Source organism: Alosa sapidissima, chromosome 9 (genome assembly GCF_018492685.1).
Source record: "Alosa sapidissima isolate fAloSap1 chromosome 9, fAloSap1.pri, whole genome shotgun sequence".
NCBI classification, from domain to species: Eukaryota; Metazoa; Chordata; class Actinopteri; order Clupeiformes; family Clupeidae; genus Alosa; species Alosa sapidissima.
The window spans coordinates 6535580-6552431 of record NC_055965.1 but is presented as its reverse complement, the minus strand read 5'-3'; the positions used below and the strand labels follow the sequence as shown (position 1 = coordinate 6552431).

At 47.8% G+C, this 16852-nt stretch overlaps 2 protein-coding genes across 4 annotated transcripts in view; one reads left to right on the top strand and one right to left on the bottom strand.

Annotated features, from left to right (window-relative positions):
* Positions 1-15831, bottom strand: part of LOC121718170 (centrosomal protein of 95 kDa-like) — a 21719-nt gene extending 5888 nt beyond the window's left edge. Inside the window, exons 1-13 of one of the 3 annotated variants that reach the window (XM_042103062.1) lie at positions 15594-15831; positions 14092-14220; positions 13663-13770; positions 13231-13347; positions 11500-11599; positions 9318-9433; positions 7895-8232; positions 6224-6302; positions 3356-3420; positions 1632-1803; positions 1571-1577; positions 1000-1241; positions 313-500 (exon numbers count right to left, since the gene is read on the bottom strand). In XM_042103062.1, the coding sequence (XP_041958996.1) occupies positions 313-500; positions 1000-1241; positions 1571-1577; positions 1632-1803; positions 3356-3420; positions 6224-6302; positions 7895-8232; positions 9318-9433; positions 11500-11599; positions 13231-13347; positions 13663-13770; positions 14092-14220; positions 15594-15612 (1680 nt within the window). In that variant the 5' untranslated portion in view covers positions 15613-15831. Of the gene's footprint in view, positions 1-312; positions 501-999; positions 1242-1570; positions 1804-3355; positions 3421-6223; positions 6303-7894; positions 8233-9317; positions 9434-11499; positions 11600-13230; positions 13348-13662; positions 13771-14091; positions 14221-15593 lie in introns of all 3 variants that reach the window. The other 2 variants (XM_042103060.1, XM_042103061.1) reach the window with 2 other exon arrangements.
* LOC121718230 lies at positions 4323-5264 on the top strand. The gene is made up of 2 exons (XM_042103164.1): positions 4323-4878; positions 5047-5264. The coding sequence occupies exons 1-2, from the start codon at positions 4428-4430 to the stop codon at positions 5211-5213; spliced, it is 618 nt and encodes a 205-aa protein (XP_041959098.1). The 5' UTR covers positions 4323-4427; the 3' UTR covers positions 5214-5264.
* Positions 15832-16852: the final 1021 nt, after the last annotated feature.

The following is a 16852-nucleotide window of genomic DNA, read 5'->3' as shown; positions in this document are numbered from 1 at the left end:
TCCAAAAACTGACCTGGGACCAAGGACCTGACCAAATTAAAAAAAACAGTAAACTGGGTCATGATGTCAACAAGGAACCTTTTTTGACCATGTCTGACATCAGTCAGCATTAATTTGGGTCAGGCTGTCCAAAAGTTTAGATCTATGCCAGGAGTTACTGTACTAGAGACATGAGATCTAATGAAAGATCAAAGTGACCCCTAGCTACTAGCCATTACGGAGTCAGTGCCACTCTGGAATGTGTGTGCGTGCGCGTCTGTGTGTGTGTGCGCGCGTCTGTGTGTGTGTGTGTGTGCGCGCGTCTGTACTGACCTGTCCCCGTCGTCTCTGGCTGTGTAGCTGGCGGAGCTCCCTCCGGCGGGTGCGGGCCATGTGGTGTGCAGAGTCGTGTCCGGCGGTGGTGGCGGTGGCCTCGTCCAGCTGGGTGTGCAGCGGGCGGCGCGTGAGGGGCGGAGGGGAGGGCGAGAGGGAGCGCGTCACCCCGTTAGTCAGGGGCACGTCTGAGCACAGGGCAGGGGAGGGCCAGAGAGGGAGGAAGAGGAGAGGAAGAGGAAGGACAGGACAAGAGAGGAGCATGAAGTTTGCTTGTGAGGGTGCACATCATATGCTGGTTTCAGAATGACCTATGCCCAGCCTGACGTAGCCATACTCTGGTCAGAATGGGAGTCTGATATGGCCTGATTGGGACGTGATTGTGGGGCGCATTTCCACCTATACAGGGGCAGAAATGCCTCTGCACTCATTTGGATAGACCTAACCAATCAGAGCAATGAAATAGTCTACCGTCTACCGTGAATCCTGAAAACATCCTTCTTCTCGCTGTTTTAGTTTAGTTTTCGATCATTTTGTATGACTGCAGCCAACCGGCACACTAAACTCGGTTGCTTCAGACTTTAGGGAAAAAAAGCGTTTTTATCTCGATACTCCCAGGTTGACTTGTGTTCAGCGCTGTGGGCCTGTGGGCCATGTGTCCAGCTGCTCCATGGGGGCGTGCGTTACCTGCGTCTCTGGCCGGCCTCCTGCGCTCCATGACGCTGTCGCTGTGGTGGGACTGCTGGTCCTCCTCGCCACTCTCGCCCAGTGCACGCTTCAGCATCTGGTCCAGCTCCTCCAGCCGCCGCGACAGCTTCTCCGACATGTCATGCAGCTCCTGCTCCGCCTTCCTGTTGCGCCGGCTGCGGCTGGACAGCGGCTCCTTCTGGCCGGGGGACCTGCCGGCCTCCGACACGCTCGCATGCTCACTGACCAGAGCGAAGACAGAGAAGGAGCCACGTCAGGAAGATCCATAGTGACCAATCACAGTCCACATAATACTAGAGGACCTGAATAGTCCCATACATTACACTCCTCCTCTTTGATAGCATTACACACACACACACGCACTTGGGCTAGGGTTCCACACACACACACACACTTGGGCCAGGGTTCTACACACACACACACACACACTTGGGCTAGGGTTCCACACACACGGGCTAGGGTTCCCCACACACACACACACTCATTTCTGCAGTTGTCAAATACAGTTGTCTTGCCAAGCCCTAAAGGTACAATGCTCCCCTGCGCTTACCTCCTGGGCAGGCCTCGGTCCCTGGTCCCCCTGCCGTGCTCCCTCCTCCGGCTGGACGATGAGCTGGAGCTCAGCTGCAGGAGCTCCTCCTCCTGCGTCTCCCCGTTGACACGCAGCTCCTCGGGGTGGCCGTTGTGTAGGGCGCCTCCCTCCAGCTCCTCGCGCAGGGACATCAGCAGCACCTCGGGCTGCGTGCGGAAGAGCACTCGCCTGGGCCCCGTCGTTGCAGTCCTCTGCAGGCAGAGCGGTCACAAAGGGTCAAGAGAGAGATGAACCGTGGAGATGCAATAGCCTCACAAACCGCTAAGCATAAGTTGACCGCCGCCATAGGTTGACATGTGAATACATCGTGCCAATCATGTGTTGTGATCTCGCAGCTGGGGCGAGGTTGGTGTCTTGAAGCCTTGCACACGCCTTCCCAGTTCTTCCCCAAATAGATGCCCGATAAGTGCCCAAAAATGCGTTGCAATATGGCCGCAGAGCGGAGGGACTTGACTAAAACAGACTTTGGCAGAGCCCTCTAGGCCAGCGGTGCTCAATCTTGCCTGGGAGTTCTCCCCCAGTCCCCTGCTCCTCCACCATCGCTCCTGATGATCTAGATCCTGTGAGCTCCGCTAATCAGCATCTCATTGACCCATTTCAAATCAAGTGTGGTTGGAGCAGGGACCGACAGACTTGGACCTTTTTCCCCGTATGGAGATGACGTATGGGAGGAACCCCGGCTCTTGTCAAGGGTCATTTGCCTGTTAAAAAGGTTCCATGCCAAACCTTTAGATCTTCCCTTGAACCATAGGAGAACAGTTCTAAGGGGCTAATTTTTTCCTCTGCGTGCAGAACCGGACTCATCACCTCAAGGGAGTTAATTCTCCGGTAGCCGTGGCATGCAGCTTGCAATCTGAGCCTCGGTGCAAAGGGGCCGAAGACATGGCTGGGTATTTTTAACCTGGGGCCTCTTCAGCGTAAACCAAAGGCACACTTCATCACTAGTCCTGCTGCTAGATCTTGTTAAGTAGCTAAGGAGGCTCATATAAAAACAAAAACACACCGATAAACATGACTGACATGCTGGACGCACAGTGAAACGAGTTTATCAACTGAATGGACGCTAAGTGAAGCTAAACAGAACCACAAGAATTCCATCTAAACACGTCGCGCTAAAACACCCACGCACAATCCCCATTTCATTAAGAACTTGCTTTGCTTTTTTGGCCTGTTCAGATGTTACTACGAGTCCTTTCACACTGGCACAGGACACAATGAGTGAGGATGTAAAAATGTATGAACTATGATGCCGGCGCCAGGAAAAAGTGCTCAAACGCGGCTGCTCTTGCCATGCCTACAGCTGACAATGTGCACATTTCCCTGGCCGAGGAGCACTGGAAAACAAAACAGGATACGTTTGGGTGTTCTCGCCACTCTCCACAAGATATTTATAGGCCGGCATTACAGAGCGCGCTGGTAATAATTGCATAATCGTGGGCGAGGGGTCCAGCTGGACACCGCAAGCACTCGGCTCAATGACCTGATGACATGAGGTCATTCTTAAAGAGTGCAGTGGAGAGAGAAGAGAGAGAGAGTGGTTTTATACCGAAATCTCTGTCTGAAACCTTCAGGCACGTGTACATGTCGGAACAAAAGTAGTTTGTTTTACTGGTAAGAGATATGTTTTGTCTGATAGACGTTTGGACGGAAGGCCCGGTCTGTCCCGTGGACACCTGCCCGGGTATAGAGGATGTATGAGGTTGGGATCTGTGGTGTATTGATAGGGGTCAGGGACAGGCTTACCTCTGGCTGGTGTCTGCTCTCTCCATTGGCTTTCCTCTGACTGGACGAAGACCTCTCACTGGTCACTGCACATCAAGACAACACAAAGGGCGCACAAGATAGGATTAGCTCACAAACAACACACCCAACACCCACCCAAAGCATAAAACAAAAGCTGGTCTCTACAGCTTCCTGGCTCATTGGGAAACTACAATCAGTAATCAGACAGCAAGCAACAGCAGTTGTCATTTAGTCCATAGAGTATATCCTAGTATAGTTTATCCATGGAACCACGGAGGCCAATTTGGCCGGCGTTTACGTCCGGTTTCCGTGGCGGCTAAGCAGACGAGAGCCGTAGACTCCCCCTGGACGGGACACCAGTCTATCACAGGTGACTCCCAGCAGAAGCTGCTCCCCATTTTTACAGCTGGGTGGACTGAGACAATGCAGATGTGCAGACATGCAACATCAAGTTATCATCTGGGACTCTAACCACTGATCTTACGATAAGCAGCCTATCCCCTTAGACAACTGAGCTACCCGCTCTACTTGAGTACTTTACTTTATGTTTATATGAGAATGAAATACTGTGAGAGTGATTACAGCAGTCAGACATTCACAGATGATTATCTAGGTCATGGGCACATTACACTACTAATGCACATAATGGCACAATCAATAGCTGAGCTGCCAAAGGCTGACATGCATCTGGCACCCAGTGCGCAGCCAAATATCAGCGCAACATATAAATATGTATATACACCATCAAAAAAAAATGAATAGTTGACTCTTATTAAATATCTAAATTTAAGCTGAGCGTGCAACTGAAAATAACTTTTTTTGTTATTATTTACCACCTTTCACAAAGATTCCATTGAATGATGCATTTAACTGGTAACAATAGTCTTGTATCATACCATTCCGTTTAGGATCACAAAGGTGGCTAGGCAACATCAGAATGTCATAGACACACATAGCACAGGGTAAACTGGAACTTTTGTTCACACTTTCTTGAGTTTGTGTAGAAGTTGGCTGGTTTCAGATTTGTTGATAAATTGATTTTTGGACGTTGATTTCTGGTGATGTGATTTTAATGTGGTTCTGCTGGTTCTTAGCCTGCTGCCTAGCAGCACGGCAGGATGGGCACAGTTCAGGTAGAGCCATTAAGAAGCGCGTGAAAAAATACAGACTGGAGGAACTGAAGAGAGAGCTGGAGGCTTTGGGGGTTAACGTTGATGGACATGGACAAGACATGGATGAAAATAAAAATAAAAACAAAAAGACCAAAAAGGAACTCCAAAACCTCCTAATAAAGGAGCTGAAGCGGGTCAAAGACGGCAGAACTGGCCTGGGCAAGAGGGCTTGGGAGAGGGCAGAAGGACTAACTCTGCCCATGGAGATCCCAGAAGACGTCCTAAATGTTCTTCATGACCTTGATGTATTCTTGGACAAAGAGTTGGAAGACTGTGAGAGAAATGAACAGAGGGATGACGATGTGAAAGCTGTGCTCGACAGTCTCCTAGATAAAGTGGACTCGACTCTGGGTGAGTAGAAGACATCTGCTCTTATTGAGTGTAAGAAGTAGCCTTGCATCACCAGAACCGACTTGAGCTTGGAACAATAAGTGGGCTACATAAAAAGTATGCTCACATTTAAAACATCAAAATGGTTCAGCATTGAATTTTAATAAATTATTCCCCCATTATGTTTAGCTTCAAAAGGACTGAAAGACAGAGTCTTGAGGCCAGAGGTTGGAGACAGGAAAGAGGAGGCCGAGCGGGAGGCCAATTTCTGGAGTTCCAGAGAGAATCACAAAGGCTCCGTCCCCAGGAGGAGGTTTCCGTGGGCCAGACACAGCAGCAGACGGCTGACTGTGTAAACAATTGACAAGGACCATCAAAAAAAACGATACAATTTGTAGTGATCTTAATGTTTCTCCATGATTCATTTCTCAAATATAACAACCTAATCACTCATACGAAGGTCAGATGACAAACGATTCCACTAGATTATTTATTGGTATTATAAAAAAAAAAAAAATACATATTATCTGTTAAGATTCAAATTCAGTATACAAAAATGTTGATGAACTAAACAAAAAAATCTAGTCTTACTGCGTATTTTGGTAATTCCAAAAAAAATAATAGAGAATGCCACTCAGACAATGGCAGAAATGCTGTTCGTCATGTTGCATCAAAATGATTTTGGAAACATAGGGCTGTGCCCTGCGCAATCTCCGTCTGAAAGCCTAATATTTGGTCTCCCTTGTTTTCACGATAATAATCAAGAAGAAATTATCTAAAGTATATTCTACAAAGAAAAAACTACATAAACACTCCTCACTGAGCAGCTCAAAATATTTAGCCTAGGTCCACTTTCAGACTTGTTGTAAATGGCTACATTTGGCCTTGGAAATATCTGTGCTCCCTGAGCGCCTTTTAGTTATGAAAACGTTAACCATCAGCGACACATGGAAAATATAATGCTAACTGAAATAAGTGATGAACAAGTAATAACTTTCCAAGACTCATTGGAGATTTTTAGTTTCGCAAAACAGCAGCTGGGGGAACGCAAATTTGCGAGTGAACACAAGCTCACCTCATCAAGTCTTTCATTTAACCCACCGTTGGCCGAAGAAAAACTAGCACAAAAAGAGGCCAATCACTATGCTCCGTCATCGTCACCATCACTGTCACTTTCTCTCTTTCGCTCACCCTCACATGAAATAGATCAGGAGAGATTCTAATTCACATGCTCGCTCCAGAGAGCTTTCCGGAGAAGTTGCATGTTTGCTCGTTTTTGCGTAGTTTTACGTAAAAACTTATCGCTGTTCTTTGATGTGAAAATGTGTGGTTGGCAAGTCTGTTTGAGCATAAGGTTTATACGTACCAGGAGAGTGGGGTGATGACGGGGACAGGAGGTGACCAGAGCGCAGACAGTCACTGGTGGGCCTCAGAGAATGACCATTCTAGAGAGAGAAAGGGAGTGAGACAGAGAGAGTCAAATCACCATGCAAAGCAGAGGGAAGTGTTAGAGTATTGACCTGCGTCGGCTGCTGACACAATCAGCCACAGCAGGAAGAGAGCTGCCCAGAAACTTAACCTTTATCTGTTCATAGGACCAGACTGAAACAGTGCGCACGCACGCACACACACACACACACACACAAAGAGGAAGAAAGCAACAGTGAAACTCATCCATCAGCTGTTCTACAGAGAGTGTCACCCTGAAACAATGAAGCCACCAGTGACTGGGGAAGAGAAACCACCACATAGCTGTGCCTACTGCCCTGTGATGACGAGCACACACACTGGTCAAGTAGTGCTGCCCTGTGATGATGAGCACATACACTGTTCAAGTAGTGCTGCCCTGTGATGATGAGCACACACACTGGTCAAGTAGTGCTGCCCTGTGATGACGAGCACACACACTGGTCAAGTAGTGCTGCCCTGTGATGATGAGCACACACACTGGTCAAGTAGGCGCTGATATGTCCAGAGCCAAAAACACCACAGTGGGTCCTCCATTGTTAAATACTATCCAATAACACCCTAGAACATTCTCTCCCTCACTAATGTATGGTGTGTACGTATAACAGTTATCTGCAACTACATATTTACATTAACTGTGCAGTGATGAGGATTCAGAGAGACTATTCTGCTTTAAGATCTAGTCAAGTACAGAGTAGTCTAGGCCTAGTCCTTTCAATCGCCTGCTCAGCGGATGGCCTTGCTGATTACATTGTATTCAGATAGTCTAGACTAATCCACCATGCAATTTAAGTCAGCCTGCTTGCAAAATACACATAAAAGTGAAGCTAAGTACTAGCATGTGTGTGTGATGTGAGCAATCCGCACTTGTCGTGCTAGACACAGACACACACACACACACACACACAGACACGATGAGATCTGCAGCTTTGCGGCGGTGGAATGCACCTCTCGGGCCTGGCTGAGCGCGGCTGCGTGATCTCGTGAGGTATTTATTTTTATCCTGACGGGGCCGCGCGTAGCACTGGCTCGCTTTTCCACTCGCCCCTTTTTTCCAGTGACTCAGTCAGCGGGGAAGGAGAGAGAGAGAGAGAAAAAAAGTTCTCCCCATTCAAAAACAACCCCCCCACCCACACAAAAAAAAAGTAGAGGAATAAGTGTATCAAGCCTCAAGCTCAAGGCAACAGGTGAAGACTTGACTCTGAGTATGAGTATGACTGACTCACTCACTCACTCCCAACAAGCAACAATAGGAAGTCAAGTGGTGGATCAGGTAATACAGTGTTTGTATTGATGTCATACCTTTACCCCCCCGATTACACTGTTCACACTGGATTCAATACACATTCGTCATTCCGTCCTCTCGTCTCCTAGCAGATAACCTATCAAGAAGTCCTTGTAAGTGTCCTAGGCGCAATGGTTTTGCCCTTGCGTTCCCACTCACACCACTGTTGCAGAAGATTCCATGCACTCACAGGTTGCACTCAGACGCTACAGTCCTTCAGGACAAATAAAGCGACTTCACAGAACAGACATCCAGCAGGCTCCACTCCACCTGTGCAGGGCTCACCTGTAGACCGGTAGCCACACCTGGCTCCGGCTCCGGCTGCCGCCGCTCCGGCCCCTTCAGGCTGGCCGAGCCGCTGGGCGGAGAGAGGGTGGCGGAGCGCGGGGAGAGTGATGGGGCCCGGGGGACGGCGGCGGCGGCGGCCCTCTGCGGGGTGGTCTGGAAGGGTGGCTGGAGTGGGATGGCCGAGCGCAGCGGCTCCCGGAGTAAGGTGGCCTGCGTGCCCGGGACGACGCTGCCGCTGCCACCGGCGCTGGTGACGAGAGCGCCCGCAGTGCCGGCCTGGGCACCGGAGGGGGCATCTGGACCCTGAGAGGGGGCACTGGGTGCAGGAGGCACTACTGCACAACCAAAACAAAAACAAAAACAGGTGTTAGAAACTCGCTCTACCAGTTTACCCGCATAACATTCAACAACACCAAGGGTTCATCAAGGTCACTCATAACACATATGGCTTTACTAGACTTTAAATTGCAATACATTTCTCTCCGTTTTTAAACTATTTGAACAGTTCTCTCTAAGCCCAGGTAATAGCAATACCCTATTACTGTTTGGCCAGGTGAACCGCTAGATTCCCTCATATAAAAACACGGCTCAATGATCAAACTGCAGCACCTTCAACAGGGCAATTTGGGAGACTGCAGGGAAACTGCGGTTTCATAAGCCAAGTGATCAAATTAACTGTTGACAACAAATCTGCTCAAATCATCCGTTGCAATGGAAAAGGGCTCTGCCCAAGTTTCCACGAGGGCAAGGGCATTCGGTGGGAACTGCCACCCGGAGAATATTTAGCATGTGGGAACACATGGAAACGATGGATTTTGAATGGAGGAAAAGGTGACTTAATAGTGATATTTATATTTATAAAGCTTCCATGGAAAGAGAAAGAGAAAGAAAGAAAGAAAAAGAGAAAGAAAGAAAGAAAAAAAAAGAGAGAGAGAGAGAGAGAGAGAGAGAGAGAGAGAGAGAGAGAGAGAGAGAGAGAGAGAGAGAGAGAGAGAGAGAGAGAGAGAGAGAGAGAGAGAGAGAGAGAGAGAGAGAGAGAGAGAGAGAGAGAGAGAGAGAAGTACAATATAACCACACAGTAATCTATGCTCTCCGAAAACAATTCCAAAGGGGTTGAGGGAGGAATAAGGTTACAGGGAAAACCGGAAAAACAGGATTTGTCATTACGCGGAATGTGACAAGGCTTTGAGGAGGAGGAGGGGTGGGAAGGTGGCAGGTCAGGAATTCCGCTCCCGTGAGAGCGTTTTCCAATAAGCCAGTGTTCCTTACCACCCTCCGGAGATCTCAAAGGTGAGAGCGAGGCCTCAACTCCAATCAGACACACACACACACAGACACTCACAGCTACGCTGAGACCTGCTGCTACACAGAGGCCTGCTGAGCTTTGGGGTTTGGAGAGTAAACGGGAGCTCTGACTGACCTTCCTTCTTGGTGAACGTGCGGGCCGAGTCTCCTAGACGGATGAGTTCGGCGGTGGACTCCGACTCATCCCCGTTCCAAGAGTGGAGCGAGTGCTTGCTGGACTGGACGACCGACCTGCAAAGAACACACACACAGAGCAATTATAAATCATGAAAAAATCCCCCCCCTCCCCCCCCAAATCAATCCAATCCCCTCTGCAGCAGCTGGTTCAGTGTTTGCTCAGCGGGCTACATTGTTACTGGCAAGGGCACCCATATCGCCGCTCATGACCTCACGCTCCTGGCATTCTAAGCATGCTGCCTGCTCCGTGCGCTGGGCTCGCGGAGGCACCGGCGATGGTGGTCATCGCGGCGGCCCAATCACGTCTGGGGCCCCTTTGATGCGTCTGCGGTGTGCAGTTCTTTTGAAAAAAAGCACACAAGACATGTTTGGGCTTCCTCCTCCTTGTGAGCTATGACACAATATGAACCCACTCAGCCAGTAGGCCTTTAGAACGCAGTAGGCCTTTAGAACGCACACACTGGGATGTGGAGATAGTGTGTCATATGGAAGAGCACTTAGTCTTGGCAGGAGGAGAGGAGAGGAGAGGAGCGTTTGGGTTTCGCTTCTCCTTCTCCACCACTCGTCAGCCTGAGTGACAACAGCTCTTGTGTTTCCAAACAACCACACGCTACTGAAGACATGTTCTGAAGCTGGCAGTCAGGCTCATCTGTTCCCAAGTCCTGTTAATCTTCCTATCTGATTGGACTGGCTTAGCAGCCAACTAAAAAAAGTAAATCCTACTCATTTTTTTTTTCTTTTCAAAAACTTGTATACATACCAACAGCTTGCTAACAAAAGAATTCAGTATATACTTTAAAACCCGAGTCATGATTTCATGTGCACTTCATGTGCATTAAGAGGCCACGGGCAGTTGTGCAATTTGCCGACTCATGGTCTTGCCCTGAGAGGAGCCTCTGTCCAGCGAGTACATGTTGATTGCTTTATGACCAGACGGGCACCGCTGGAGCTGCGGGCTTCTCGGGCACGCTGAGTGTGCCGTTTGGGAGTGACACAAGTGTCCAGCCCACGACAGGCACTCAAAACAAGAGGCAGTCCACTCCAGAGAGACGCTCCCTTTGACCGAGCAGAACTGTTAGCTCATCCAACCCCCCCCCCCCACCCACACACACACACACACAGTCGTGTGACTCACTATTGTGTAAACAGGACAGGCACACACAGACTCACACGACGATGACGACAACCACTGGTCAGTTCAAGCCAGCAGGCAAGCATCTACAGATGGGCAAAGGTCGAAACACAGCCCAACATGTGGCTTAATACCAAACTGACAGGCCTATTTCTTATTCTAACATTTCTATCAAAAACACAAAAAAGCGGTCGCTGAACAGGAAGCTCATACTAATAGCTCATAGATAATGGGCCTGTGGTGCCAGCCGTAGCACTTCCTGACCGTCGCCTTACTGTATAGCAGGGAGGCCATATGGCCCATACGTGTCTTACTGTATAGCAGGGAGGCCATATGGCCCATACGTGTCTGTATAGCAGGGAGGCCATATGGCCCATACGTGTCTGTATAGCAGGGAGGCCATATGGCCCATACGTGTCTGTCCAGGCTGCATGACCTCCTCCGCCCCTCTGCCCCTTCCTCTGGGCGCCCCATCGGGGCTCGAGCGTTAGCGCTGCCCGGCAGGAAACCCCCCCCCCCCCCCTCCCCCGCCACCTGACAGGGCTCCCTGCGCGCCACTTTCACCTCCTCAACAAGCCGATCAAATGCCAGGAAAGGAGGGAGACAGGGAGGAGGAAGTCATTTGGAACAACTGGTGTGAGAGAGGAAGGTCACACTGAGGGGACGAGAGAGAGAGAGAGAGAGAGATGCATGTGAGAGAGGGGGAGGGAGGGAGAAGCATGAGAGAGGGAGGGAGGGATGGAATGTATATGTGAGTGAGTCAGAGAGAAAAAAAGAAAGAAAGAAAGATGTGTATAGACTATACATGAGAAAGGGCCAAGAAAATGGCAAGGCCAAGAGACAGAAGGGCAGAAAGAGAACAGGCAAGAAAACGATAGTGAAAGCAAAGTGAAGGGAAGAAAGTGAAAGTCTGTGATAGAATTACAGAGCACACACACACACACACACACACACACACACACACACACACACACACACACACACGTACTGTGCACTGGAGGCCTGGGACATGTCCTCGTGCTCTCGCTCCCCTGCCCGCGCTGCCTGAGGACCCTTCCTGTGGAGCTCTCCATTGGGCTGCCGCGCTGCTTAGAAGGGGAACAGAGAGGGGAAAACATGACTCAGACTTTCACTGAAAACACAAAACAACAACAATAACAACAACAAAGACAAAGAGCCACCTCCACGGCCTCTTGTCCAGCCAGAGCTCTGATGTAATCGTCCACACACACACACAGGCTCCACATGATAAGGGGGAATGACGCAAGGGCAAGCGTTGGCAGCACTCTCGCTTATACAGGCAGAGCCAACAAAACAGACAGCTGACAGAAATGCAAAAAACTACAGCTGGACACACTGTACATCCAACCAGCACATGAGAAATGGCCGACATAGTAATTCTTGGAATCCTTGAAAAGCTCTCCAAAATTTTTTTTAAAAAAAATCACAATGTTGTTACAAGTTGCTATAATCAATCATCAACACAGCATGTACTATTCAATCTGCACAAACAGGCCAACTAACGTCACTCTGAAGGGAGCACTGAGTGGGCATCCTGACTATGCCTTTGAAAAGTTATCTAATCCTGGAAGAGTGCGTTCCATGTGCACCCTCAGTGAGATGAGGAGGACAGTGATGACCTTTGTCTGTAGTGCAAATGCAAGCGTTGGCTGGCCAGCAGTTCAAACAGTGACCAGGCAGGGAGGAGGTGTGTGAGGATAAAGCTTAATGCTGATCAAGACACTGAATGGGCAAGTGGCTGCCAGCAAATCCTGTCCTGTCGGCAATGTTTAGAAATGGTGCCATGTGCAATGAGCTGATGAGCTCACTCCAAAACAGAGAGACAGAGAGACAGAGAGACAGAGAGACAGAGAGACAGAGAGAGAGAGAGAGAGAGAGAGAGAGAAAAAGAATCTGTTCCCTAGGACTCAAGCACAGCACCACCAGCGAGACAATACCATCTCAGACGTGAAGATCAGCCATGTCCTGAAGCTCATTCTGCCAACAGGGGAGAGAGAGGCCACAGAGGGTGCCTCTAAGCCACCACGCTCAACACAAGCTCTACCCCCACGTGCTCCGTGGAACAGAGCGCGACACCCTCCAGGACACGCCAGCTGAAGGGCTCGCTTGTGTAGAGGCCGCAGCGTCCAACCCCCACCCTAACTCAGCGGCCCGTGCTCACTCTCCCCCTCCCCGAGTGCCGCACAGACTACGGATTGATAATTGATGGACATCCTGTGCCCTTGTGTTGAGCAGCAGCCGCAGCAATAGCAGCAGCAGCCTTCTGATGGCTCAAGGCCTGATGTGTAAGAAGAGTGGCCTCTTTGTGTGATAAGCAAACGAGGCACAGGCCTTCATCAGTTACATGCCAAGTCCTCTTATACTCATATGGGTCAGCCATTTAACAGCGGACCACATGATCATGAAGTCATTTACATGTATACAAACTCGTTTACATGTATTAATTTAGCAGAGGCTTCTATCCAAAACGACTAACATATGTCAACTACATTACAAGGGCTATTGTGCCCGGAGCAACTCGGGGTTAAGTGCCTTGCTCAAGGGCACAATGGTGGAAGCCGGGAATTGAACCCACAACTTTCTGGCTACTGCATGCCAGGCCAGCTCCTTAGCTACCAACACTACCAATGCCCGCTACTACTGCTCTCCCATGTGAACTTTAAGAGGAGTGGAAATGAAAATGAGAAGTAGCCGTTACCTCCATTTTGCAGTTCCTCATCTTCGCTCAGCTGCTCTGTCAGGTACTCCAGCAGCCCGTCAAAGATTTCCAGCAAGTTCCGCACCGATTCCCCGTCTCCTCGAACAACGTTCTCACCTAGACACACACACACAAAAAGGAGGCTCAATAAGGCCAGACACAACAAGAGAGACTGGGCCGCTACCTGCTGCCAAATTGGCACGCCAATTGGACAAGCGATTCGTCACAGCTCGCTCTGAACAATTTGCGGCACAAAAGGACCTGTGTTCCCATCTTATGAGGAGGGAGCGTCTGATTTCACACAACCACCAGGCTTTTCCCCACCAGGGAAAACCCCGATGCATGATCACTTGATCGTCATTTTAGAGGCAGCAAGAGGTAGGCTGTGAGCGTGTGCTAGGGTGTGAGGAATTGGGTGACTGTTTCTCTCACCAGTGATGTGGGATAGGCTGATGTGGAGGTAGTCCAAGGCCAGCGAGTCGATTACCGACTGCACGTTGTGGATGTCATCTTCTTGGCTTCTTGGGACAGCTATGTAATCTGAAGGCCAAAACAACAGACGAAGAAAGGGGAGTTGTTTTACGACACTGGCTTTGAGTTTGTCTTGTTCAGGTCCCAGTGTAATTATCACCTGTTCAGGCTTTACACAACGAGAGCCTTGTTTTGACAGGTCTGATTCCTTCTTGGTCACATTCCTCACATTCTGCAACTGCCTTGGAGTGTGGCATGTCTACGCCAAGTGCAAATGTGCAATCAAACAAACACTCTTTCCACAGGAAGCGGTTGTTGTTTAAATGGCTGCAAAAACAGTACTGAAAAGCAAAGTGCAGCGATCCAATCTCAAAGGAATCAAAGATTTACCTGGAACTTTGTCGCTCAAGATGGCTTCATACAGCGCGACGAAAACATTGGCGTCACAGTCCGTCAGTCTTTGGAGTTTCAAATTTACGTGGCACTTATAGAGGAGATTATTGGCTACTTCCACCCAATCTGTTGAATAAAATTATTTATTTAGATTAAATTAACGACCTCTATAATATGCATGCAAAAACAAATAATAAGTGCACTGTCATTTGTGTAGGCGGGTTCATAGTCTACTTAAAAGAGCATTACAGCATTCATCCAACAACATACAGGGCAACCACAAGTAGTTTGTGCGACTTATCAGACACAAGCGCCAACAATTCTGCCAATGGCGGGACGGAGTGTCCTGAAAAAGTAGTTGATGCCGTTTCTAGGGTTACGAGCCAAACCTTGAGCTAACTGACTTCACCAACAACCTAGCCATTTTTAGCAATGCTAGCCCTCGTCTGTGCCACAACTACTAACATTGGCCAGCCAAGCGAACTAGCAAGTAAACGTAGGAGATATTTACGAAGTTGGCCAAACATTCCAGCCAAACAAAATCAGATGTGCGTGTTGGTATGCACAGCTACCATTAACTTTTGCACACCCATGTCTGCTACCGACACACAGAACATTATTTGCATTAATGCTAATTAGTTATTTTGGAAACTATGCGTCTGGCCTTATTTATTATGATAAACACTATGCTTTTGCTACTAAATGTTAACGTTATATTTGTTCAGGCCACTGAGTTATGTCTGTTTACATCAAGTTAATCTCACCACTTCCCAAATGTACACTTGACGACCGTCAATAGAAATGCGACAACTGATATACAACTCTGTAACGTTACCAAATTTGACATGAATGCCTGGAAATTAAACTAAATCGCTCAGCTAACCCAGTGGCCATGGCTACTGGCGCCTCTTCTTTAGTAGACGTTAGGTTACAACATTAGGCAAGCCAGCAAAAGCCTTCGAAAGAGGCAACGTATTACAGCCAATTTGCTAACTAGATTATTAGCCTAGCTCACCAACAACAGATGAACTTTCACATTAACGTTAGAGGCTATAAACATATGCCAACTGTACTATTTTCACCATCAAACAGAGCAACATATTGAAAACAGAAACATTAGACGGACATTAACATACTAGACTTGTTAAATATAGCTGACGTTAACATTAACTGGCCAGCCGAGGGAAAGTAACGTTAACTAGCTTTAAGTAACGTTAGCATAGCAAGCCGGTTTTGGTCACCGCGCTAGCAACAGAATCAAATCAGCAGACTAGATTTAAAGAACAACATTGTTTAATTGACCTAGCAATGCATATCGCCTCTGCTAATAGCACTGAGAAAAATAATCGAAACTTTCACATCAGAGGTAGGAATACTGACGAGTATGTGTGCCAGAAGTACAAAGATATAGCTAACGTTAGCCGTCAGACTGGCTAAGCACTGCTACGTAGACTAACGTTATGACTGGACTTCCATTAACGTAACGCACAACCACTAACCTCGCTCCTCGGTTCCCATGAATGTGTTAAGCCAGTTAGCCACACGACTGGCTAGTTCGTAAACAACACGACAGTTACTCAAAATCCTTCGTTAAGTTACTACTTCTTGCCCCAGTCCGCGACATCTAAGGTCAGCCCGACAATGATAAAATTTCACCAGAAGGTGGCTGTGTCTGCTGTCTTTCCCTCACATCGTTTGTACGATTACTGCTGAGACGTTTAAAACAAGGCAGAGTACTGATTGGCCAAGACATTGAAACGCTACTTCCGGAAATACTGTACTTAAAAAGAACATTTTGTAACGTTAGATATTGGTGCAACTCAAAGGTACTCCGTTTTATCACAAATACAACTAATGGAGTTATTTTCAAAGTTGATCGCAACACAGCAAATATAGCATAAAAGTCTACCGTTCAGTAAAATATGTTGATGACGTCAGAGGGCCAAACTACTTCCATTTTGCCACGATCATAGACTATGGCCACGATGAAGGAAGGACATATAGGTCCTTCGGATAATCTTTTGAACAGCAGAGAGAAACTGTATAATGCACATTTAGTAGGCCGTATCACAAAATAGTAGATTTAAACTTTGAGAGAATCAATGTTTTAAAAGAAATGTAGAAATTGGAGATTTATATGAATGCCATTTTGTGTAGGCATATAGGCCTAAAATAATGAAAAGAGAAAGACTAGGAAGAGGAGGAGGAGGTCTGTAGACCATCTCTCAGTTGAGATGAGTGGGTGCCTTAAAGATTGGTGTGGATTAGGGCTGCACAATTAATTGCTTTTTATTTTGAACAAATGCAATTAATTGCAAAGGCTGCAATTACCCGTGCAGATCATGACTTGAGGTTTATTCTTATCTATGATTTTTTTTTTATATTAATTTCATCCTCTTTGTACTTTCAAATTCAGTATTTGAATACTGTTCTTCTCATGTACACAACTTCTCATGTACTATGCATTCTCAGCAAGCAGAAATGGTCCAACTTCACACGAAATTTGGAATATTGGACTAAAGCTGTCATAACATAGCTAAGGGCCTATAGCTTTAATTCAAAACAGTTGTTAGGCTTATGTCATTTTGAACTGTAAAAATGTCACATGCAGCATGCTTAGCCTATATTCAATATTGATTATTGATTGCTTAGCTGGAATTATGTTTTTCCCTATCATCTTATTTTTTAAAGCAAGCCTACCTGCGGGCATGTAATTGGTCTACGGGTTGGTATAGTATGCCTATGTTCGAACGGACAC